Source organism: Myotis lucifugus, unplaced genomic scaffold, assembly GCF_000147115.1.
Source record: "Myotis lucifugus unplaced genomic scaffold, Myoluc2.0 scaffold_57, whole genome shotgun sequence".
In the NCBI taxonomy this organism is placed as follows: Eukaryota; Metazoa; Chordata; class Mammalia; order Chiroptera; family Vespertilionidae; genus Myotis; species Myotis lucifugus.
Window position 1 is genome coordinate 1,791,751 of NW_005871105.1, and position 26,472 is coordinate 1,818,222.

The 26,472-nt window shown below is 39.6% G+C and overlaps 1 protein-coding gene across 1 annotated transcript in view; it reads right to left on the reverse strand.

The window, feature by feature from the left end:
- The window catches only part of ROS1 (ROS proto-oncogene 1, receptor tyrosine kinase), an 89,238-nt gene extending 70,805 nt beyond the window's left edge, over positions 1-18,433 (reverse strand). The window contains 6 exon segments of the mRNA XM_023754174.1: positions 1,344-1,482; positions 2,468-2,616; positions 4,633-4,693; positions 11,024-11,083; positions 12,767-12,811; positions 18,311-18,433. Of these exon segments, the coding sequence (XP_023609942.1) occupies positions 1,344-1,482; positions 2,468-2,616; positions 4,633-4,693; positions 11,024-11,083; positions 12,767-12,811; positions 18,311-18,433 (577 nt within the window).
- Positions 18,434-26,472: the final 8,039 nt, after the last annotated feature.

A 26,472-nucleotide genomic window follows, 5' to 3' on the forward strand; every position in this document is an offset into this window, starting at 1 on the left:
GGGAATAGGACCATGAGTCAATGGAACACAAAATAGATAACTTTATATGTTTTGATGTGGCTAGAAAAGTGAGGGAGAACTGAAGCATGAGATGCTATCCATGGAAAGGACACCCAGTACAGGGCCTGGGACACCTGGAGGGCATATCCAGGAGAAAGGCCCAGAAATGGAAAGCAAAATTTGCATTTTTCATTATTTTTATTTGACAACCATGGTGTCTCTCCAGCACTGGAAAATGATCCAGCACAGTTGAAGCATGTGAGGCATTTTTCTGAACAAAGACGGATGCATGTATTCTACTCTGATCTGCAACATTGCAAACATGGTCCTAGCTCAGTGCCTGACCTGAGGGAATGGTCAGGGAATAACCCACAGAGGTGGCCACACTTACCCTGAAATCTAACAAGCAAGAAGAGGACACTAATCAGGGGAGGGGAAATGCCCAAATCAACTTCATCAGCTGTCCTTCCTTAGGTCCCAGGCCTAGTTCAATCAGAAGGTCTCTGCACACAGCAGCATCTCCAGAACTGAGGGGTAGGACAGCTAACATCTGACCTGGAGTTAGTCCTCGCAGGTTCCCTCAGCTCACTCTGAGGCTGAGGGCACCAGGCAGCTCTCCCTGAATGTCGGCCCCAGGAACTGGCCTCCCTAAAAGGCTCTAGGCTTGCATCCTTTTCCTGATGCGAAAGTCACATCTTCAAAAGAAGAAATCAGAAAATGCTCCAATATATGTAGTATTTCTTTTAGCTATCTCTGATAAAATGTAGTATAAATGAATTATTGTAACCTTCCAGCTGGTCTCTCTACTTTCCAATCTCTCTCATTCCCTCAATCCATTCCATGTGAAGTTGCCAAAATTATCTTTCGCGGGGGGGGGGGGGGGGGGGGGAGAAGGACATGTGAAACAATTGCTCTTCTGCTTTAAAACCTCCCATAATTCCTAACTGCTTACTGAGCCTTATTCTGACCATCTTATTTATACTGCAACCTGACTTTCCTCCCCCTCAACCCCCCATTTCCAACCCCCTAAAGGACAGATCCTGTTCAAAACACTCCTCTAACAGAGCGCACTGCACCTTCCCACTTACGATATACCTTCCTTATTTATCATGTTTACCGCTTCATTTCTATTCCACCAAAATGTGAGCTCCACAAGAGCAGGGCTTTTTGCTTCGATCACAGAGGTGTGGTGAGCACCGAGAACACTACCTGGCACACAGGAACTCGATTGTTGAATGGATCAATTAATGACGGCACAGATTTATTTCATTGTTTAAAATAAAAATACATTAGATGAAAGCTTTAGGATAATCTATTTTATGAGCAATAAGGACACGCCATACCTCCATAAGGGTGAGTCCTGTAACTGGGGCTCGGGGGAGAATACAGCTGCAGCTGGGCTGTGAAGATCCAAACCACTCGAAAAATATACTCAGTGAAGGGGTGCAGGGGCTCGACCACATAGGACAGTTTGGACACAGCCTGGATCAACGAGAAATCAACCATCAGCACTTGTAGAATCACCACCATCCACCGTGACTCCAGAGCACAGATTAATTTGGAGAAGGTGGGTGGTCGTTTGGATATAGGGGACTTGGCACCTCCCAGGCCAGATGAAATGAAGGTCTGGAGCTTGGAGCTGAGGCATCCAGATGTCAGTCTGTGAAAGTCACATAGAAACTCTTTCCTGCTTCAAAACCGCAAAATCATGGATTCAATTATTTGGCATTTACCACAAAGCTTTACTTTAATTGTTCAAGTCAATACAGGGTGTTGCAAAAGAATGTATACATACTTTTAACCATTATTAATTCCAATGGGTTAAATCGGAAAAGAAAGGAACATCAACTGAGCTATTTAAGCTGTTAAAGTATGTATACATTTTTGGGGGGACACCCTGTATACTTGGTGTCTTAGGGATATTTTTTTCTAAACTGGCTCATGCTTTCCTAAAAGGGACAGTTCTGATACCTTCCTGCCCTTTATCCTCGTTAGAATCATTTTAAGTGGGATGGGCAGATAATGGCCAATAATATGAGTTGTTGGTTATATGCTGCTATGCTGAAAGAATAATATGTATGTCTAGTATATTTTCCTCAAAAAATAAAGGGTTTAGCAGTAACATGTTACAGAGTAGCAGACATTAAAATTCACCTAATCCAAGCCACTCATTTTATGTTGGACTCTTCCCCTGATTGTCTTTATACCTATATGTCATTATACCTATAACTAGAGGCCTAATGCACGAAATTCATGCAAGAGTAGGCCTTCCTTCCCCCAGCTGCCACATGGGCTTCCCTCTGGCACCCGGGACCCAGGCTTTCCTTGCAGCCCGGGCTTCGTCTGGAAGGTCATCCGGTCTAATTAGCATATTACACTTTCATTATTATAGGTTACATGCAGTAATTTGGCACTTGAACTAACTTGGGGGGAAAGACTGCTTAAGTACATAGGCAGCTTTTCATACCTCAGTGTAAGTCCAGCTCCCCGGATGCTGTGCATATTTCCACTGAATGATGTATTTTATCCCAGAGATATTGGCAGACTTCCATCGCAATGTCACACTTTGGTTCCCAATGGAAGAAGCAAAGGGCGCAGTGGGGAGGTCTACATTTTCTGGGGGGGAAACAAGATTTCATTCACCGGGCACCAACATTCCCACCAACAATGTGCAGGATTCCAGTTTCTCCACATCCTCTTAAACACTTTTACTTTTCCGGGTAGAAGGGACCAGAGTTTTACACATACAAGTAAATGTATATTTCATAGCTAAAAAAAGACATTTGTTTCAAAGCCGTGGCGATGTATATGGAAAAAGAGGTAAAGTAGTTTATTCTAAAATATCAAGACAGGAGTGAACCAAATGAGAAAGAGAAGCTAACCTGAGCTATATACTACTTTTAATACAGTGCACAGCCCAAAAGGCTCTGGAATGAGATAACTGGGTTACAATTCAAATTACATCCCTCTCCAGCTATACAGCCCCAAGTAACCCCAAGCAGGTATTTATACTTGTGCCTCATTTTTCTCATCTATAAAATGAGGCCAATGATAATACTTATATTTCTGAGGAAAAAAGAGCTGATACCTATAAATTACTTAAAACAAAACCCGACTCATAAATGCCTAATAAATGATAGCTATTCACATTTCAATATATTATTAGTTACTATCATTCCTGCCATGTAGAAAAGGGGCATGGAGGGTATCTCACATAGAATAAGATAGCAGACCAACAGGTAACTGGATCACGTGTTCAAGACAAACAAGGTGTTAGGTGCCTGGGTAATAAAATTTGTTGTAACAAACTAAAGATAGTTTGTTAATAAATGCCTTTATTTAGACTGGATACATCTTATCTGTCAGTGGTGCAGACACTGATCCAAAGCCAGTGAGAAATTTAAAATAAAGCACTAATTATACTGGCATTCTAACCAAATTGTATAATTAAGTGGGTAGTATAATTTCAGAATATTAAAATAGGATGTAAATCAGTTTTCCAAACTTTCTCAGTTCTGAAATCTTTAGTTTCTCATTAAATTTTTTAGGATTCTCTGGACCAAAAGAATTATCTAACAGTTCCATTTATTATTATAACATAAGTATGCATGCTCTATCAACTTAATAGATTTGAAAAAATAGCACATACATTTAAAGACAAAATAATATATGTGTTTCATCCTTAAAATAATTGCTAACTAATGGGATCTGTGTGCTTTTGGGGGACTGTACAATGTCTCTAATATTGATATCAGATTGGGTACCCCCATCTCATTTCCTGTCCCATGTTGAGTTTCTCATGGTACTTATTTTTTATCACAGCAATAACCAAAACAGCCCAGCATCACAAAGATATGATATCAATGATAGGAATGTAGTGCTATCCATTGTTTATAGCATAAATTACCTCCAGCTAGTAGTTCTGCTGTAGGCAGTTAGACAGACGTGAGCAGAGCAAGGATGATGGGCCAGGTACAGAAGATCACGGGGTGGAAAGCCTAGCAGTGGTCAATCAATTGTAGGGTGGGGCCTTGCCCCCAGGGTGACTTTTCCTCCCCTTGCATATCACTGGCTGTGAGATTTGGACTTCCTGACCTTTCCTCCCTAGAGGTAACATCTAGGGCCTAGATTCTAGGCCTCAGTTGTATTTCGGCTCCAGGCCCATATAAGCAATAAGACCAGCCAGGGCTGACGTCAGGACCAGCTTCTATACATCATATAAATGTCCTAGAGTCCTGTAGGGAGCCATGCTTCTGGCAGGTGCTTTATTGAATAACTGCTAGCTGAATCTGAACATTAAATTTAACAATTCCTATACTCTCAGTTCATTAGAACAGTGGCATTTCCTGACATCAAGTCGGCTCCTTCACATTTGTCTCACTCGTTGATAGGAGTGATTGCATCTACTGAACGAGGGCAAAACCAGGTTCTAAACATCACTCATGTGCTATGTTTCTTTATTTTGCTCTGAAAGAAGAGTCGCACTGAATATGTATCAAATGGCTTTCACATTTGAAATTATTGAATTATAGGTAGCTAGACAGATCTGAGTGAGCTACAGACATTAAGCATAGGTTCCTAGAGTGGGGGGGGGTGGATAATTTTCAGTAATAGCTGCATGTGTCTACTTACCTAGGACTTCCTCCTCATAGGCACCTTCAGAACTGCTGCAGCCGACCTCACAGGACTCCCGCTGTGGGAGACAGGCAGCACGCCAGTCAGGGCAGCCTCGCTACTGCTTTGGCTGATAAGCTTCTACTACTTTTTGAAATCTCAGTGCCTGATAAATAAGTACACCTATCCACCAATGATTGTGACTATAATAAAGTTCTCATTTGCCAGTGGGATCAGAACAGCACCTTTTGAACTTTTCTGATCATGTCCCAGATTTCAAAATACATGTAATGAAAGAACTTGGTGCACAAATACATTCTTGAAACAGTATTTACTCCCCCCCCCCCTTTTTAACAGTTTTATTGAGATCTATTTTATGCATCCTAAAATTTACCCATCTAAAGCACACAGCTCAGTAATTTTCAGTAAATTCACAGAATTGTGCAATCATCATTACAATCTAATTTTAGAACAGTTTCCTCCCCAAAAGAAATCCCATACCTGTGATGCAATCTCTATTCTATTCTATGCTATTCTATTCTATGCTAATCTATTTCATTTGCTTATTGGGTCTCTATTCATTAAATTGATTTCATGACCCTTTCATGGGTCACACCCCACAGTTTGAAAAAAACACTGAGCTCCACAATGTAATTATATTTGCCATCTCAGTCAAAGATTTGGTGAGCTAATAACCTAAAACTCTAGCCTAAAACTATACCTATTTATTTATATGCCTTCCTTTAAAAAATTAAAAACTGACTATAATCTTTATAGTAACTGAACATTTTTATGGAGGTCATAATAACAACATTAAATTTTAAGGTCTACCAAAAATGTAATGATGATTAATATATTATCTCAATAATCAAAACCAGAGTAAACATTTTGATGACTGAGACACAAATTTCCTGGAACAGATGTATTAACATTAGCTATGAAGAAAAAACAAAATTTGGAGAAAAGACACACATTGTAAAACTACAACACAATCATGATCAATCTTCCTAGTTTCATTCAACTTATAATACTTAGGAAAACATGCTATTGTTTCTCATGATAATAGTGGAAACCATGGTATGATGCATTTGCCCTAAATATCCCAGGTAGAGGGCTGTGATTTGCAAATACTAGTTGTCCAGTGTTTGATCTGTGTGCTCAGAGGAAGCAGAGCCTGATAAGCCCAGGTTTGCTTAGTTAAGGATTAATTTAAACACCTCAGGTTGGGCTCCAGATTATTTAACTTAAGGATTAAATATATTTTTCACATCTTTCATGTTTCAGTAAAATACATTCAATACATTTATTATCTGTAGAGAATAAATATACCAAGTGGCAGCAAAATGAGATGGAATAATGTTTATTTGGAAATATAGCTAGTACTGACTATTGGGATATAGTGGGCCTAGTTCTCCTAAATTTTTTTCAGGGGAAAATATGTAACAAAATTCTGATCTATCTAGGCATTTAAATGTTTTGTTTTATTTACTTTTTATGAAGCTTGTATATTTTCCAGTTTTATTGAGACATAATTGACATATAACATTATGTACATTTAAGGTGTACTATATTTGATACATTTATATATTGTAATATGATGATCACCATAGCATTACCACCATCTTGCCACATAATTACCATTTATTTTTTAAATCAATTTTTAATATATTTTTATTGATTTCAGAGAGGAAGGGAGAAGGAGAGAAATATAGAAACATCAGTGATGAGAGAGAGAATCACCAATCGGTTGCCTTCTGCATGCCCTCTACTGGGGATGGAGCCCGCAGCCCGGGCATGTGCCCTTGACTGGAATCAAACCTGGGACCCTTCAGTCTGCAAGCTGATGCTCTGTCCCCTGAGCCAAACCAGTCAGGGCAAGATCAATTTTTTAAAGTAACATTTAAGTTCTCTCTCTCTCTCTCTCTCTCTCTCTCTCTCTCTCTCTCTTTCTCATCCCTGCTCTACCCCCCATCCCTTCACCCCCCACCCCGATCTAAATAATTTTGAACTTCAAATGAAATTACCCAGTGTTTCTCAAGCTTGAGTTGCCTGGAGAGAATCTAAAAGTTGTTAAATTTAAGGAATTCACAGAGTCTAAGCTAAAAGCCTTTGTATATTCCAGGCTACTGAGCTGCCATTCCCACTGCAGAAGCCAAGTTCACACTTCGCAGGGGCTGCATCAGCCTGCTGTCTGTTCCCATCCACACTCCCATTTCTACCACAGTAGTGAGGCCATCATTATCACCATCCCCTGGCTCCCGCCTGGCATGCCTGCCGCTAGTGCTTTTTCTTGCCCTGAAACACAAGGAGGACACACCCATCACCACTCAGGGGTGCCCCTCGGTCAGCTGCTCCATAAGAATTGTGGCTTCATTTTCTAAAAAATCAGGGTCTGTACACCCAAAGAAGAAGGAAAGGCCAGTGTGGGGAAGCACAGAGGACAAGGGAGAGGGGGCCAGATGAGACAGGGGAGTCAGCAAATGTTGACATGATTTTTCTCAAACAACAATAAGAAACCATAAAAAGATTTTAAGAGACAGTATAATCTGTATTTTAAATGATCAGGAATAAGCCATCTTACTTGTAGACATAATTTTCCAAGTTTACTTTTGCTAAGCTTTCACTTCCAAGACTATTTCCTCCAAGGAACATGTGCAAAAATTCCAAGCTCCCTAGGTTAAAGCATGAATGGTTGCAGAGCTTGAGTTCCTACAGGGGGGATCTGCTACATTTAAAATATATGTCTATCTCTATCACTATCTCTATGGAGCACGCACTACTATTCAGTTCTACGTTAAAGTATAACATTTTGAGGTGTAACATAGCAAGGTATAAACAGAAATGAGTAGAATTAGATGTTAGAACACTGAGAGAAAATATTTATATTCTCTGAGCAGCATAATGAGTCAGGGAACTATCACATCAGTGGGCTGCTTCAATGCCTGACACTTGAACTCTCTGACTTCCTACACACAATCCTCCTGGGACTGTTGTTGTTGTTGTTGGGAGTTTTAAGGTGTGTTTTTTTAATTGGTTTGTTTTGGTTTGTTGTTGGTTTTGGGGTATGGGGTTTTTTGTTTGGCTAATTTTGCTTTAATCATGCTAAGGGGTTCTAAGGCAGTGTTTTGTTTTGTTTTTCAAGCAGGAAAAACTTGTCTATTTACATATGTGGCAACTCCCTGGGCTCCTGTGTCTTATCTCTTCTTAGCTAACCCCACCACCATTCACTCCCAAGGAAAAAATCACTCAAGTACAGAGTAATCACAGACTATTGAGAAATTATTCCAATTAAAAAATTTTTTTATTTGTATTATCTACTAAATGGGGAATTTTTCTATTTTACTAATGGGTGATCATTTGTACTCCTTCCTCAGGCAAAATAAGTCAGTTCTGTCCTCTGGTTTTTAAGGACATTTAAAAACAACGCAACATAGATTTTAAACTGAGATATAATGTAGTGATAAGTACCTATTGTCAAATGATCTAAAATGAACTCTGAAGAACAGGTTTGGTTCAAGAAGATTGAGGAAGACAAGCTCAAAGTCCTAAGGTCCTTCTGAAGGAGCAGAGAAAATCAGGTGCTGGGAGGAGCTGCGGGGGAGGGGCCTGGCCTGGGAAGGGAGGGGAGACCTGGGCAGCAGAGTCAGCACAAGGTCCCTCATTAGAAGAGCAAGAAAAAACATACGTGCTGTGCTTCAAAATGCTGCCCAAGGAGTTTGTCGAATAAGGGGGAAAATTGCAAGTAAAGTGTTCTTTTTTGAATGCATTGTATTTAATGATAGAGCATATGCTTTATGGGGAAGACAATAAGATCAGCAGAAATAAGGACATCCTGACATCTGCTCCTGCCTCTCTCCCTGCCACCCTCGCCTGCCCAGGCTTCAGGAACTAGAACCCTTCCAACCAGAGCAGCATATGTGGATAAATGTATGTGTGCATACACATATATTAACTTTTTATACATTGCGTATGCATACAGATATATAAAACACAGCAAATATTTGTGTCATCATAGAATTCCACAACCATCTTTATGCCCAGCGTCGTAGCACACCCAAGAATGTCTCCGTGCACTGAGAATGACTCAGGTTTCTTCGTTCTTATTTTACCAGCTTTTCCACAAGAGATAAAGACATGGAGTTGGATGATATCCTTTCTATAAGGACTGCCAACTTACCTCACAAATGGTGGCATAGGTGTCATTCTGAGTGGAAAAAAAGCAAAGAAAAACTACTTAAAATCTTTAAAGCTGTAGATAATTTTAATGATACTTAGCTCTACATTTCTCCCAAATTAACTTCTTATCCCGCCATTGGCAAACAACCAATAACAAAATAAAAAATAAATAAAATAAAGTTTTAAAAAATCAAACAAACAAAAAACAGTAAAAAGCAAGGGAGCCCAGAGCAGGGCCCAAACAGGCCACTGAAGGAAGAGCTGTAAAACTTATATTTGCATCACTGGGAAAATGCTGTAAAAAAGCATGATGTCTGCCAGGAAGTCCCAGTCAAGTAAGGGGGGATCTGTGATGGACCAGGTTAGAGAACGAAGGGATGCTGGCAGATGCCCAGGGAAGACAGAACCTGAAGCGAAAACTACCAATAGCTCGAGCTAAGAAAGGCCAGCAGGTCCATCTGCCTAGACGGGCCATGCTAGCGTCCACTCTGCTTTTGGACTGTTTTCTGACAACAAATGGTACTTTCCCTTCATTCACTCATCCAGTGTGTGTCTGAGCACCTGCTATCTGCCCTTCACTGTGTTCAGTGCAGGAGACACAGTGTGAACAAGATAGAGAGCATCCTACCCTGATGGGCTTACATGTAGGACAAAGCACGTGACTAGACAAATAATGCTTAAAATTGCAATTGTTTGAAGTGCTGCCAAGGAGAGGTACCTGTGTTTTTAGAGTGTATAATAGTTCCCAGGTCCAGATCCCACCTGCCCCACCTTTTGGTAACTTCCGTTCTATGAAGCACATGGTCATAAACATGAGAATGGGCGTGAGTAACTGCTATGACAAAGATCTGCGAGGACATATTATACAGGAACAGCTATGGGGACTATAGAAGAGGCCAATGTCCTTGTTTAAATCCCAATGCTACCATTTGAGTAATTAATAGAAAATGGTATTACCCAACGTTACCTCGACCTTACTGATTTAATCTCTGACCTGAACAACCTGCAATACAGCCCACTTTTTTTTCTTTTTTTTTTTTTTTTTTTGGTATAGCAAAGGTGGAAATTTATTGAAGAATAGATACAGATTCCCACGTGGGGAGAGGAAAGAGTCCCACAGAATGAACTCCCACATAGGGAGGGGGAAAGGGTCCCACAGAACTGACTCCCATCTAGGGAGGGGGGAAAGGGTCCCACTGAGTTCTTTTTCCCCATGGCTTATAAAGGCTGCAGTTCCTGTCTCTTGATATCCCCTTTGATTGGTCGATATTCCCCTTCGAATTGGTTACTATAGTAATTCCTAAGGCCCTCCTCCCTCATAGTCCTTCCATTCCTCTGGGCTTTCTTCTTTTCCATCTGAATGAAGGGCTTCCTTCTCTTTATTTTGTAAATATAGACCTTTCCTGGCTACTTCCAGTTCCCTTGTGCCATGTAAATGCAACTGTTGCTGCTCCCTTGTCTTACGGAGATGTAACTGCACCTGGCTTCCAGCCCACTTTTAAATTACACAATTTTTATTCATGAGATTAATGACCGTGTTTCAGGCACTATCCTTAGGAGGGAGATTCGATTAGTATCCTATTTTAATGATGAGAAAAGTATAGTACCAAGGAGTTAAGTACCTTAACAAAGTCACACATTAAGTGGCAAAGCTGAGATAAATGAAAAATAAGGTATTGGGGGATGTATTTCCTACCCAAAGAGAAATGAACCTAGGTGCTCGTGACCTCTGGATTAGATTACTACCATGTTCCCTGCAGAGCCACTTTGGACATGGCCAAGGGCCCTCCTATCCAGAGATGGGTCTGGAGCCACCAGCATCACCTTACCTGGGGAGCCTGTTATCAGCACAGAATCTCAGGTCCTCCCAGACCCACTGAACCAGAATCTGCATTTCAACAAGATTCCCAGTTAAGTGTATATTGACATTTGAGAAGTGCAGGACCTGGAATTTAACAAATACCTAACATCCTACCAGAAGGCCTTTGTAGGAGGCATCCATTGGGCATCCCCGGGGTGTCATGGTTTGTGTTAACCTCCCATGGTCTCCAGTTGGGTTAGTAATGGTAATCTCACTCTCCCCATTACTATGTATCACTCAGGCTGCCATACTTTCCCTTTAGGGTCAAGCCAACTAAGTGAAAGCCAACGGAAACTCAAATGGGAGTCCTCTTAGACAACATTTCTCCTAAGGGAACATTAATATCAAAACAGAAACATAGTTAACACTTACACACTTGAAAGCACACTTTTCCTGATCTGCAGAGTTCCAAAAATGACATCCTTGGATGCACTGCAAGAGACAAGAAGAGACAACGGTGACTGAACAAGAGGGACTTTTTTGTCATCTGAAAATGCAACAATGTTTTAGAAATAGAAATCTACCGAGGAATTTGTGGCCTCGAAAGAATTAGGACCTTTGGGGTGATAAGCAGAGCTATCCTGTCTACAGACAGCAGGGCGGTGTGGTTCACTGAAAGTTGGCAAGGGTGCTGAGTGGACTTCAGTCTGGAATGGGCAGGGCAAGAACCCAGAGAGCAGCCAAACTTCAGGCAGCACACTGTCCACTGGGTGGCTGGCAGCAGGTAAAGTCTAGGTCAGCATGACATTGAACATATCGTGGCTCCATCGGGCGGCCTCACGTGACAAGCCAAACTCAAGCTGGTGCTCAAGCAGAGGGCAGCACATCAAACCTTGACTAGGTGGACAGTTTGAGAAGTCTACTGCCCACTGGCCAGCTTTCGCCCCACCGCTGCCCTGAAAACCTTCTCCCAAAGCTGCCTGGGCCTCCTATGGGACAGATGCGGCCCATTTCTCCTAACTGTGCTTGATCTGCCTGTGCCTGTGCTTGTGTAGACATCTCTTCCACAGGCCACAGGGACACCTGGGTCCCCTCCTTCCTCTCAGTTCCTTCTTTACTGTCTCTTTTTCCCTCTCCCCACACATTTTGGTTTTGTATTCTGTCTTCAACTTTCTCTCTTCTCAGGCTTCAAGTTCTCCACAGGTGGGCTCATCCACTACTTCAGCTTTGAGAGATTGTATGTTTCTAGGACTTTATCCTTTTCTTCCAGATCGTCCAATTTGTTGGCTTATAGTTGTTCATAATATTTCCTCATAATCTTTTGTATTTCTGTGGTGTCAGTTGTTACTTCTCCTTTATTTCTGATTTTATTTATTTGGATCCGCTCTCTTCTTTTCTTGATGAGCCTGGTTAAGGCTTATCGATCTTATTTAATTTTTCCAAGAACCAGCTCTTGGTTTCATTGATCTTTTATATTATTTATTTAGATTCTATTTTGTTTATTTTTGCTCTGATCTTTATTATTTCCTTTCTTCTACTCCCTTTGGGCTTTGTTGTTCTTTTTCCAGTTCCATTAAATAGAAGGTTAGATTGTTTATTTGAGATTCCCCTTGTTTCTTGAGGTAGGCCTGGAATGCTCTATTTCCCTCTTAAGACTGCTTTTGCTGTGCCCTATGGATTTTGGGTTGTTATGGTCTCATTTTCATTTGTTTCACTGTTACCTAGCACAATGCCTAGTTCATACTTATGCTTTGAATCATTTAAACATTTGTTGAATAAATGGGCACAGGTGCAGAAAAGTAATAAAACCATAAATGTAATTGTTAGAAGAAACATTGGAGACTACCTAATCCAACCCTCTCAGATAACACATAATAAAACTAAGTCTCAGAAATATTAAATAATTTGCCCCAAACTATGCAAATATGTAGAATCAAAATAACGGACTTGGATTGGTCCTGTGTTCTTTCCACTTCAACACTGTCCCTGACTTCATCTGTGAATATTCTATCATTCACTTATAACTATATTTTTTATTGTCATTCCTCCAGCAGGGACAAAGAAATGAGATTTTACTTAGGACACACCTTATTGTAATAAAACCTGACCATTGCCCCCTTTTCTGTAATCATTGCTAACACTGTACAGTTCTTAACAATAGAAGCAATTACTCACTGGTTCACTCAGATTATACGGCGTACCGCTGTCCAGGTGCCTGCCCTGCAATGAAGAAGGAGGTAATAAACACCAGCTCCCAATCTTGTGTGCGGTAATAACTACCACACCTTGTTTTAAAAAGCTTCCTGGAATAGTGCTGCCTCCCTTCTCAGTGTTTTCTAACCGGAAAACAAGGAGCCAAATGTCTTAAAGTCATTAAATTAGTCATGAAATCAGACAAAATCCCAGTGCAAATTATAAGATATAATGTCTAAGAATTCTTCAGAAATGGTAAAGGTGGGATGGGGGTGTGGCTATAAGGAGGGGTTAAGGACAATGGAGAGAGTCTCGCACAATATTAAACAAGCCTGTGACATTAGTCAATTAATCAAGTCAAAAGACTCTGGATAAAACATGAATTATGTTCAGATATTTCTTTTTTTTTAAAGCAGTCTTATTAAGAGCAGAGAAAAATACAAATTCAGAATTTTACATAGAGTAAGACATCAGATTGCTCTGTTTATTCCTCACGTGTTCAGAAATTTTAAGAACTTTTTTGTGCTGGGGGAAAATAAAAGAAATGGGAACTAAGGGGAGGAAGTCTCTAAACTGCTCTTTCTCTTCCTGTTCCTTATTTGAATGGGGTCCTTCACAGACAGAAGGACTCACAAAGGATGGCAATCCTGGGCCTGTGATGATCACATATGTGCTTGGATCACATTATGTAGATGTGACCTAATTGTCAAGCTGCCCCACTGATTGACTTACAATTATGAGCAAAGGGAAACTAAGTGAATTTTTCCAGTTGGTACAGCTCAGCACCTCCCCTTAAAAGTTGCTGAATTTGAACCACTGAATTGGAGAAGTGATTAACCCAGGAAGGCGCACACCTTCTGTTCTTGCCTTCAGTGGTTCTCAACCTTCTGGCCCTTTAAATACAGTTCCTCATGTTGTGACCCAACCATAAAATTATTTTCGTTGCTACTTCATAACTGCAATGTTGTTACTGTTATGAATCGTAATGTAAATATCTGATATGCAGGATGGTCCTAGGCGACCCCTGTGAAAGGGTCATTTGACTGCCAAAGGGGTCGCGGCCCACAGGTTGAGAACCGCTGCTTAGTTCGCCTGCCCCACTCATCTGCTTAAAACACACAGTCCCAGTGCTGGGTCTCAAGTCCTCTTAACCCAACACCTACTTCTTGGCACAAGATTTTCTTCCTGCCCACCTCAGCCGGAACTAATTTCATTTACTTCCTGTCCTAATAAATTAAACAGCAGAATGACCTGCATTGTAATCCCACTGCTCCCAATGTGATATTTTGAAAGTTAACCTGTGCTGTCTAAACTCAGTATTCTCATCTGAGACAAAAGTAAAATAATGTTTAATTCATGAAGTTCAGGGGGATTTGATTAAATAATGCATTATTATAGTACAGTGCCAGGCACTTAGAAAGCTATTAATATTAGGTGCAAAATTGCTATAAATAGTCTTTTGCAGACATTTCTTTGGTTACTTATGCAATAATCTCTTCAGATAATTTTCTTGATGTTCAGGGTTAAAAGTATATTTTTCCTTTTAATTTTGATATATATTAACCCATGTTTTCTAGAAATCTGTCAATTTGCATCCTAACCACAGTGTATGAAAGTGCCAATTTATCTAAACTTTGCCAACAAAATGTTTTTATCTTTGCCAAACTGATAGAAGAAAAGTTGGTAATTCATTTTTATTATGTATTTCTATGGTTCCTGTGAAGTTAAATTTCAAATGTTTTTTAGCCATTTATAATTCTTTTTTTAAAAGTAGGTATTCATGTTTTAAATTATTTTAAATGCTTTTATATATAAGGGTTGATAAAATTTTGTTTATCACATATAATACTTTTTTCCATTTTTCAACTTTATTCTTACTATATTCTGTTTACTGTCATAAAGTTTAAGTTTTTAAGCAGTCAAATTTATTAATAATTTCTTTAGGGATTCTGGATTTTGAATCAGGCTTCTTAAGACATTCCCATTCCAAAATTATAGAAATATTTGCTCCTAGTTTATTTTAATATTTTATGGAGTATAGTCTTATTTTATTTTTGTTATTTGTCTGTATTTAAATCACATCTTTTTAAAAGTACCTCCTGGAATTTATTTGAATCTTCTTTGGCAACAAAAGATTTATAACAGAATTGAGATTATGGCACAGAGATTTCCCATATAACCCCTGCCCTCACACATACACAGGCTCGCCCATTATCAACATCGCTCACCAAATACTACATTTTTACTAAGGATGAACTGACATTGACAAATCATAATTATCCAAAGTCCATAGTTTATGTTAGGATTCACTCTTGGTGTTGTACACACTATGGGATTAGACAAATGTATAATGACATATATCCATCGTTATAATATCATACAGAGCATTTGCCCTGCTCTAAAAATCCTCTATCCTCTGCTTATTCATCGTCTCCCTCCAGATTCCCTCAAACCCCATTGCTATGAACCATTGACCTTTTCATTGTCTCCATATTTTTGTGTTTTCTAGAATGTCACAGCGTTGAAATGAGATAGTACGTAGCCTTTTCCGGGTTGGCTTCTTTCACTTAGTTATGTGTATTTAAATCCCTCCATGTGCCTTTTATGGCTTGATAGTTTATTTCTTTTTTGCTCTGAATAATATTCTATTGTCTGGATGTGCCACAATTTATTTATTCATTCACCTACTAAAGGAGGGAGTTATTCTTTATTCTAAATTGATAGCCCCACTTGGACTTGAATTGTTATCTTTATCATATTCCATACTTTCTTATGTACATGGTCTTATTTCTGAACTGTATTTTGTTTTACTGGCCTGTCTACTCCTTTACCAATCCAAACTGGGCTAATTTCTGGATATTTTATGGAATTTTTGGATTATGGTTTCATTCCATTATCTTGTTATAAAGTTACATATTATACACAAGAAAACCAGTAATGTTTATACTTTTTAAACAGGACAACCTTCTGAACTCTATTGCTTCAAGTCTTTTATTGAATTGAATTGATACTTCTAACAGAGCACTCTTTATTCTAAATTGATAGAACACTAGTTCCACAGTCGGTTACTAAAAAAAAAGGTTTTGTTGCCAAAGATGAAAAAATTATAATTAAACAAAGCCACTCATATGCTGTTGTGCCCTGTGGATATACAAAAAGAGAGTATGGGAAAAGCAATTCCATAATTATTTGATCATAAATCTCATGTTCATAAAGGTTCTCACAATTCTAGTGTTCTGAAGAATATTATGGCCCTAGCTGGTTTGGCTCAGTGGATAGAGCGTTGGCCTGCAGACTAAAGGGTCCGGGGATGGATTCGGTCAAGGGCACATGACCTGGTTGCAGGCTCCATCTCCAGCAGGGGGCGTGCAGGAAACAACCAATCAATGATTCTCCCTCATCATTGATACTTCTATCTCTTTCTCCTTTTCCCTTCCTCTCTGAAATCAATAAAAATATTTTTTAAAATAATATTACGTTGTATTCTCTGCAGCATGTGGCATATATAATTCAAAAATGTTAAGTCGGTTGCTGTAAAATGCCCATGCTCAAGCCTGGAACTATGGTTTATGGTTTGTGCATTTTTGGACAGCAATTTTGAACATTCCTTTGTATAATACTCTTTTGTTTCTTTTTTTTAAAAAAAAAAAAAAAGCAAAGATGCTTCAGTATCACGAACTACCCAGTAAAATCAAAGATGACCTTCCCAGCAAATGTCCAGACTAAAAAGGATGATAGAGAAAAAAATTCAAACAATATAATACACTCGAGCACTTTACACATCCTTTCCCCTGACCCTGGCTGTGTTCATTGTCCATTCACCCCGCTCTGTCCCTCCAGCCCTGCGTGGGAGGCCCAGACGGAGACCTTCAGTACAGCCACTAGTCAGGTTGGCAGACGTGTCTCTCGCAGCCGCCACCACAGCAGCTGCGCCTTTCTCTGTAGGTGGTGAACGGAAGGCAACTCAGCAAAGGAACAAGCTGTCTGCGCCTACTGCCAAACCCTCAAACCAAAGAGCCCACACAAAAGACGCTAAAACTAAACGTAACTAAAATAATCAAATACATAAAATAGACACTAATGGAAACAACCAGCATCAGTTTTGAGAGTAGCAACATGAACAGATTATGGCAAGACAATCATATGATGGGCTATTCTAAATACATTAAAGATCCTGTTTCCATGAAAACTTTAGGGCCTAGAGGAAAAGTCATATGTACCATTAAGTGGAAAAGCTGAGTGCACAACTGTGTGTAAAACTATATTCACATTTGGGGGGAAAAAACACTGAGAGAAAATACAATCAGAGGTTAATAGTGGTGGAATTGTAAGGTTCTTTCCTTTACTCTTCTCTATTTTCTATCTTATAAATGTTTTACAATGAGTATGTATTCTTGTTAAAAGCAGAGAAAAAGTTTTAACTTTTTAATAAAGAAAACATTTAATTGTCCCAGTTTTCCACTTTTAAGTTTGAATTCCAACTTTAAAAACCTAAAGCATACAATTCTACATTAATGGCAATGAAGTCTTCAGCGAAGGTTTATGTAAAATACCAAACTTTTTTAAAAAAGTTCGAGTATCCATAATAATATTCACAATAGTTTAAATTCAACCAAAAAGAGAGTAACACAAATCAATTTCTTTAACACAAATCATTTTCTTTCCTAATCTACCCTTGACTTCTATCTCTAATGCTTTAGGATGAGCATTGTATTTTATTTGGTATTTTCATTATACTTGATCTTAGCCAAAAGGCCGAGAAGCGATAAGGTATTTTCATTGTATTTCAAAGCGTGGCTCTAACTAGTGTCACATGTAAGCTACCATGGTATTTCCTTTGTCTTTAGATGAGTGTATCTTTCCCTGGCTAGAATGCATTTGGTTTTTAAAGTGAATTCAGTGACTGTTTTAAGTACAACTAAAGCATAACACCTAAAAAGATATGAAATAATATATATAGGAGGAATGATACCCAGAAATGAGAAGAAAACATTAATTTAAAAAAAAAACACCTCATTACTGAAAAATTACAAATGCACAGAAAGCAACAAAGGATTATACAAACAATTCTTGCTTTTAAAATAAAATGTTGTTCTATATGGCCCTGCAGCTGCTGCCTCGGTCATCCACCTCCCCATACAATCATCCAGCCCAATATAAACAGCACTGATGTTTACAGCTGGACGGCATTGCCCTGGGTCCAAACCTACTGTATGCTTCCAGACAAATATAAATGATTTTGTAATAAATGAGTTCTCAAATTATAATTTTTTTAAAGCATGAACAATTGATTGCATTTAATCCTCCTTTACTCAAATCCCAGTCCTCCCAAAAATCTATGAACAGATAAATAAAATAGGCCTGCCCTACCTTCTGTAATTATAAAGGGTCCTAACTTACTTTGAAAAAACAATATTCCTCATGAGAAAACTTCTTATAAAGTGAAAATAATTCAAACCTTTATAACAAGCTGAATTCTATGTTTTAGTTCCCACAAAGACAAATAGCAAGACCGGTAAAACTTACCAGGTTCGTTACACATGACTTTAGGCAGCTGTTTAAAACTGTACACTGACTCACAGAAATCCATAGGCAGCCAAGAGTCACGAAATTGACAAGTTTCAGGATAAGCCAGTAACTGTTCTTCATCACTTCACCAGTCCAGTGGCGGGACTTTAGATGCGCGTTCCAATTTTCTCCATTTCGCTATGTGAATTCTTCGGGTTTCATCACTTCAGTTGAAGGAGAGGCTGGTGGACTTTTTTTTTTTTAATGATATACTTACACCTTTTAGTTTAGACCTTTGAATCCTAGATAGCTTGTCATATGCCCATAACAGCTATTTCTTCACTTAGCTTTGTTTTACTCCCATAAAGAAAATCACCCACTGACTAAAGGTTAGGAGCGCGCTTGGCATGGCAAGCAAACAAACGCAGTGGGAAGCAGGTGATGCGTGCCCAGTCCCAAGCCCGGACGCTTCTCTGGATCACCCACCACTTCACCTTCCTGAGGCTGGTTCTGCTCGGCAGGAAACTGGGTTTTGACCACCTAGACTTTAGCCAACAGTAGCACTATTATAATAAAAAATTATAAGAAAAATAGAAGCGCCTAAGTCAAACGATGAGGCCGAGAGGAAAAACAGAACCCTTTGAAACCAAGAGCATATTTTAAAATGAAAAAGCAAACAAAGATGAAATTAATAGACAAATACTCTGACCGTGAGGTAAAGGCAAGGAGGTTTGGTAGAGTGCTTTCAGGAGTTCACTACATATTAACTAAAATGCTGCCTTATCAGGTCTAGTGAGACAGAGAGCTGGAACTAGCCATCGCAGAGACCTAAGATATGTACAAGTGTAACTGTCTTCAAAAGGAAATATTGTAAAAATTTCAATTAGCCCAGCATCAAGATAAAGTTAAGCTGAAGTTTAAACAAAGAATTTGAAATCTGCAAAGTACAGCAGTGAGTCATTTAGGGCAGCTACTTTTTAGACTGCTCAGGGTTAACTCTTTAAGGTCAGATGTTTTTGTGTTGCTGGTCTTTCTCTCATGACAATCTACAGTATCAAATAAAGTTCCTTGTCTTCTTAAATAAAGGATAATAATATACTTAACCTTCCCTTAATGGCACGAGATTCTCATTATAAGCAACACATGCATAAGGTTTTGTTTTGAGCTGAACATCTTTTAGTAAATGTTGACAAAACTGATGTACATTGTAAAGATGAATGGTACTGACTCCAAAATTGACCCCTAAAACTTGTTTTCTTGAAAAACTTTTTCCACCGTCTACCTGCTTTTCCCCCCTGCATTTTAAAGAATGTAAATTTAAAAATAGACAACCATTCGATTTCTTGGTCAGAGGAATATGGTCCTCTTTCTACAAAATACACTTTTAAATCAGAGAAGGGTCTACCTTACCTAAGGGATTTTCTCACCACAACAACATTTATCTTCTTCACTGCATTGCCAGTGCCTTTTCCCTGATGAGCACAAATAATATTTGTAACTTTTACTTCACTAAGAAGATGGACCACTAAGTATTTCCAGGAAGACCTTAGTTCATTTTTTTTATCAAGTTCCTTCCAAACTCAAGATTTTGTGCTTATTCTCATTTTTGGAATTTAACCAACACATAGATTTGCACTAGTGAGAAATGGAGTGTGTTCAAAGATATTTGTTGCAGAATGACTTACATTTGCAAAAGATGGGAAACAGTCTAAGAGCCCAATAATATAATACTGGATCAATTAATTCACATATCTTCTCCAGGTGATTTCTCCACGTGGGCTTATTTGGACTTCTCCATAGCCCGATGTTCTCCAAGCAATTAAACTGTTCACATGGTAGCTTGGATCTTTGGTGACAGTACTCCAGTGTTAAGCTGCATTGTCTTTTATGATTCAGTTTTAGAAATCAGTTATTTTTGCTGCATTTCCTAAATTACCAGAGAGTCACAAAACTGCCCAAATTCAAGGAGAGAGGAATTAGACCCCACCTCTTTTGTTATTGTTGTTGATGATGATGATGATGATAATTTCAGAGAGGAAGGGAGAGGGAGAGAGAGATAGAAACATCAATGATGAGAGAGAATCATTGATCAGCTGCCTCCTGCATGCCCCACACTGGGGATTGAGCACACAACCTAGGCATGTGCCCTGACCTGGAATCAAACCATGACCTCCTGGTTCATAGGTCAATGCTCAACCACTGAGCCATGCTGGCTGGGCAAAAGCATATTAGTTTATTACAGTATTTAGACTGTGATTTCACAGCAAAAAAATAAATGCATTTTATAGCACCTTCCTTGTCTGCCTCCTCTGGCCCCTTGCACCCATAGCCCCCAACTTCTCACAAGTAAACTAACGCACCCACACTCCCTATCTGGTCTCTCAATCCTACCACTGCTCAGAATTTAAGGCACCTCATTCCATAGGTGAAGACCGCACTGGTCAACTTTGCTGGATTTCTCACTTTAACCTTGTGACTCACTTCCATTTATTGAGCTTCTGCCCGGAGTGTGGGGTTCCGTAAACTTCTGCTAGACATCTCTCCAAGTTTCTATCTTTACAAATAATCTGTTCCTTGACACCTGGCTCCTGTGCCCTAGCTGGTGGCTGAATTTTTGCAGTCAGATCCACTAGTCTCCAAGGCGAATACTGGCACCCTGCTGGCACCCTACGGTTTGCCCATAGTTCTAGAGTGACCTACCTCCACTCTTCCAGGCACCTTCTATACTCCTGTTCCTAACAAAAGCATTGCTTTCTATTTGTTAAATCTCCTAAGTATTTGCATTTTGGAGCCTTTTAAATGTAATTGTAGATTAAAAATCACTGTCTTCATGGAAGATATTTCCAGACATTGAGGCCAGATACTGGATAACCATGTAAGCATTTGACGTGAAGTTAGCCCTGAAGTGAAAAGTGCTTCAGTAATAAAGTTAAGAGGTTTTCAAAAGCAAAGTCAGGCTCCTGAACCTTTCCCCCTTCTCCCAGCCCTCAGATATCAAGGAACCAGAGTCTACAGCAGAGTTTTCACTGTTCTCCTCCCTCAAGAGTGCCCCCAACCTTGGCTGTTCATGCAGTTTCTCCAGCCCCTGGGGCACTGAGGCCTAAGGACTGCACTGCAGAGCACCACCAATGACCTTGCAGATTGCCCCACACTCCACTGCCACCACTGCTTGGGCCAGAATTGCTGCTGTTTCAAACCCTTGCTCCAGGCATGAAATATATGGACACACAAAAACAAAGCCATTGCCCAAGGACAGATAGTGGCCAGAGGACAGGGAAAGCATGAATGGAGCTTGTTCAGACAGGGAACCTCAGTTGAGGGAGGCAGAAACTTTTACCGTGAGAACCAAGCCCCAGGACTTTTGCCTTTCAATGAAGTCATACACTTTAAGAAATGTGTGATCAGGGAGACAGAAGATGGCAGTGTAGGCAAATGCCTGTACTCGCTGCCTCCCACAACCACATCAAAATTACAACTAAAACACAGAACAACCATCACCCAGAATCACTGGAAAGCTGGCCAAATGGAAGTCTTACAACTAGAGAAGTAAAGAAGAAAGCACACTGAGATTGGTAGGAAGTATGGAGGTGCAGAATGGGCTGGTCTGGCACCCACGTGGGCTGCTTTTTTAATCATAAGGGAAATAATCTCTGAGGAGGCTGCCCAAGAGGAGCAAAGGGCCCCAGCCCCACACCAGATGCCCCGCCCTGGGTCCCAGAGGTGGGAAAAGAAGTCCCTACAGGCAGTAAGAACTACAGGCTGTAAAAACCAGTGCAGATTGGGGCTCAGTGACACAGAGGTTGCTAGAGACCCAGCTGTTCCTCTTAAAAGGCTGGCACCAGGAACTGATCTTACAAGGTCCTGCTTCCTCTGAGCGTCAGCACCAGGGCGAGGTTTGGGGGTACACAGACACATAGCAGGAGGAACTGGATTGACTGGCATCGGGGCAGGAACTTTGGGGCAGCTTTCTCCAGACAGAGGTGCTCACAGGGATCATTGTTCCTATGCTGAGGCCTCCCTGGTCACAGGGCTGACTGGCAGCCATTTCTTTTTGCTCCACCCTGGTGATTCCCTAATATCCTACCTCATCCAATTTATAACCCCACCCAAGCTGTGTGCAGCAGCTTTTCCATATGAATGGCCTGTCCTTGCTTTAGGCTAAAATCTCTCAAACAAGCTGCAGCTGGGTCAGGGAACCCCAAACCTATCAATAAAAGGCCCAAGACACAGCACCAGCACCAGCACCAGCACCAGCCTGCCTTGCTTCATAGCTGGGCCTCACCTGGGCATTTCCAAATCCAATACAAAGCGGAGGAATCTGCAGATCTCTCTGTAGCTCCTGCTAGGTAGCCCCAGGCAGTGGCTGACTTTGCACCTCTTTGGAGACCCAAGAGCCAGTATACCCAGTGGTCAGTGTCAGACCATACCAGATTACAGCTCTACACATACATAAGTGACACACTCAAGGGGCAGACTCAGTGAGCACCAAAGCCCCACTGGAGCAAGTCCTGCTCCATAGGGGTGTCTCCTGCACAGCAGCTCTCCCACAGCTGGTTCTCACAGCCAATTGGCCTAGAAGCCAATTCATCCCAGTGACACCAACAGTAATCAAGTCTCAACTACCAAAAGACTGTGCTCACAGCCCACAAAGGGGTGCACCTAGAGCTCTCAGCTCAGGCAACTTGGGAGGCTGAGCTACTGGGCCTTATAGAACACCTAATACATAAGGCCACTCTACCAACTCAAGGAGACATAGCAGCTCTACCCAATACATAGAACAAACACAGGAAGCAGCCAAAATGCAGAGACAAAGAAACATGTCACAAATGAAAGAAATGGAAGAAAGCAAACTACTGGATATAGAGTTCAAAACCACAGTTATAAGGTTACTCAAGAATCTTCTAGAAACCTCCAAAAACATGGGAAAGGACCAGTCAGAAATTAAACATACACTGAATGAAATAAAGAATAATATACATGGATTTAACAGTAGAGTAGAGGATTCTGAGAGCATTTGAAATATGAGAAAGCAAAAATCACCCAACCAGAAGAGCAAAAAAGAAAAAAGAATCCCAAAATATGAAGATAGTGTAAGGAGCTTCTGGGACAACTTTAAGAGTACCAACATTCGCATTATGGGGGTGCCAGAAGAAGAGAGAGAGCAGGGTATTGAAAATCTATTTGAAGAAATAATGACAGAAAACTCCCCTTACCTGGTGTAAGAAATAGACCTACAAGTCCTGGAAGCACAGACAATCCCAAACAAGAGGAACCCAAAGAGGACCAGCAAGGCAGGCTGGTGCTGGTGCTGGGTCTTGGGCCTTTAGCCTGAGGAAGGACAGGCCCATTCATATGGAAAAGCTGCTGCACAGAGCACCAAGACACATCATAATTAAAATGCCAAGGGCTAAAGACAAAGAGAGAATCTTAAAAGCAGCAAGAGAAAAGCAGTTAGTTACCTATAAGGGAATGCCCATATGACTGTCAGCTGATTTCTCAACAGAAACTGTAGGCCAGAAGGGATTGGCAAGAAATATTGAAAGTGATGAATAGCAAGGACCTACAACCAAGATTACAATACCCAGCAAAGTTATCATTTAGAATTGAAGGTCAAATAAAGAGCTTCACAGACAAGAAAAAGCTAAAGGAATTCATAACCACCAAACCAGTATATATGAAATGTTGAAGGGTATTCCTTAAGAAGAGGAAGAAGAAGAAAAAGAAAAAGATCAAAACTATGAATAACAAAATGGCAACAAATACATACCTATCAACAATTGAATCTAAAAATCAAAATAATCGAATAAGAAATCAAATGAACAGAATAGACTGGTGAATAAAATCGAATTAGAGGCATGGAATTGGAACAGAATGACAATTCTCAGAGGGAAGGAAGATGGGGGGGGGCAGGGAGAGATTAAACAAAGACCTTATATGCATATATGCATTACCTATGGACACAGACAATAGAGTGGCAAAGGCCTGGAGCAGGCAGGAACTGGGTGGAGGGGGGCAATGGGAGGAAAAAAGAGGGACATCTGTAATAATCTCAACATTAAGATTTAAAAAAAAAGAAATGTGTGATCATAATTGTAATTATTAAGCTGTGAGTGACGTGGGAAAAACTCCAACACTGGCCTTATTATAGATACTGAGAAATCAATTTATTTAAAAAAGAAACCCTACTAATAACTAATTATATCATTTATGAATATTTACTATTTATAACTCATTAGTCTGAGCACAAAACCAATTAGCTTGAATATTGACTTCAGACTTAAAACTGTCCTTCCAACAGCACATCAAAGTTCACCTAGGAAAGAGTAGAATGGGACTCTTTCAGATTTCTTTGCTTCAATAATTATTGTTCTTGGTAAATCAGGAAATGGTTCTTGACCCTTGATATGTATGGAGAGTTTACTGGTGGTAGACATGGTATTAGATTTCAAAGAACTTTATTTCTCTTATCCCCTACAACAGGTCTCTAATGCCAGAGCCCTCGCCTTTTCTCTCTCCTGGAAATAGTACAGTGATTAGAACATGGATTCCCATATTAGCCTATGTCTAATCCTGGCTCCATCTATGAGCTAAGTGAGCTTGGGAGTTAGTTACCTAAATTCTGTTGGTCTCAATTTGCTCATCTGTAAATGGAGATAATAACAGATTCAATCTCAAAGTTTTAGTATCTGCCCCATTGTAAGTTCTTAATCAATTTCTCCACCTATTTAAGAATGTTGTCACTTTAGATATTCAGGTTGTTCCAGTTAAGGCTTAAATTAGTCATAATGATCTGTTGAATGAATATCCAACAGTTATTGAGGGCCTACTATCTGCCAAAAATCACGCAAGGCACTGCGAAGACAACAGTGAACCAAATAGTTAAACATCTTGTCCTCACATGGGCAGGGGCCAGAGGAAGAGAAAACAGATATAAATAGGTAAAACATGGATTAAGTTATATCATATGGTAATAAGTTCTAAATAGAAAAAATGACAGGTTTGCAGGGCTAAGGGTTAAGTCTGCAGGTTGCTTTCTAGATATAACATTATGTAAACTTTATGTAATTTTGTTTCTAAATGAGATGTAGTATTGTGATTTTTAATTGCAACAGTGAACTAGTCTTTGCTAATATAACAAGGTTATCTGCTCACAAATTTAAAACATTTGCACATTGTTTTCTTTAGAAGTTTTCTCAATTTCTCTCACATACTTTCAGCGAGAGCACTTTGACAACTTACAAGATCACGAGTGAGAACAAAGTGTTTCTTTTAGAAATTCTTATTGCTGTTATGATAATAGACGTACTGTTTAAACTCAGAGCAGATGAAGAACTAGGAAACCATGATTTCAGATTAGCAAGGATCGGCATGTCTTTATCTGCAGCATTGCATTTGCAAATATTGCGACATATATGTCAGACAAAGGTTCCAATTGTATCCAAAGAAATTTTCCAATGATAAATGGTTTTAAAACCCCTCTAAAATATGGGTATAGAATAATATAACTTTATCTTTAAAATCATTAATGTTTCTTTAATATTATTTAAATGTTTATATTATTAAGTGTTCTAAATATTTTAATGAAATGTTATCAAAATATAATTAATATTTTGATTATATAATTAAATATTAAATGGTATAATTTAATGTTACTGAAATATATTTACAACATAATTTAAAATAATGTTTAGTTTTCTATTTCAAAGACTGAACTTGGAGAAACAGGTGAGTTCTAACCCCAGGCATCAGAACATTAATAGCAGACCACCTAGAGGAGCAGTTCTCAACCTGTGGGTCGCGACCCCTTTGGGGGTTGAACGACCATTTCACAGGGGTCGCCTAAGACCATCGGAAAACACATATATAATTACATATTGTTTTTGTGATTAATCACTATGTTTTAATTATGTTCAATTTGTAACAATGAAATTGGGGGTCACCACAACATGAGGAACTGTATTAAAGTGTCCCGGCATTAGGAAGGTTGAGAACCACTGGCCTAGAGAATGGAGCGCAGTACAGAGCTATAGTATCACCACGGAAGCCTGGTGTGAGGGAGGTCAAGGGCTACGGGGCCTCAATCAGGTACCTGTTTAAAAGATAACCATTAAGGAAGAGAGAGTCTACAATGGGAGCTTTGAAGATATGCTACTTGAGTTTTTATAATTGTATATCAAAGT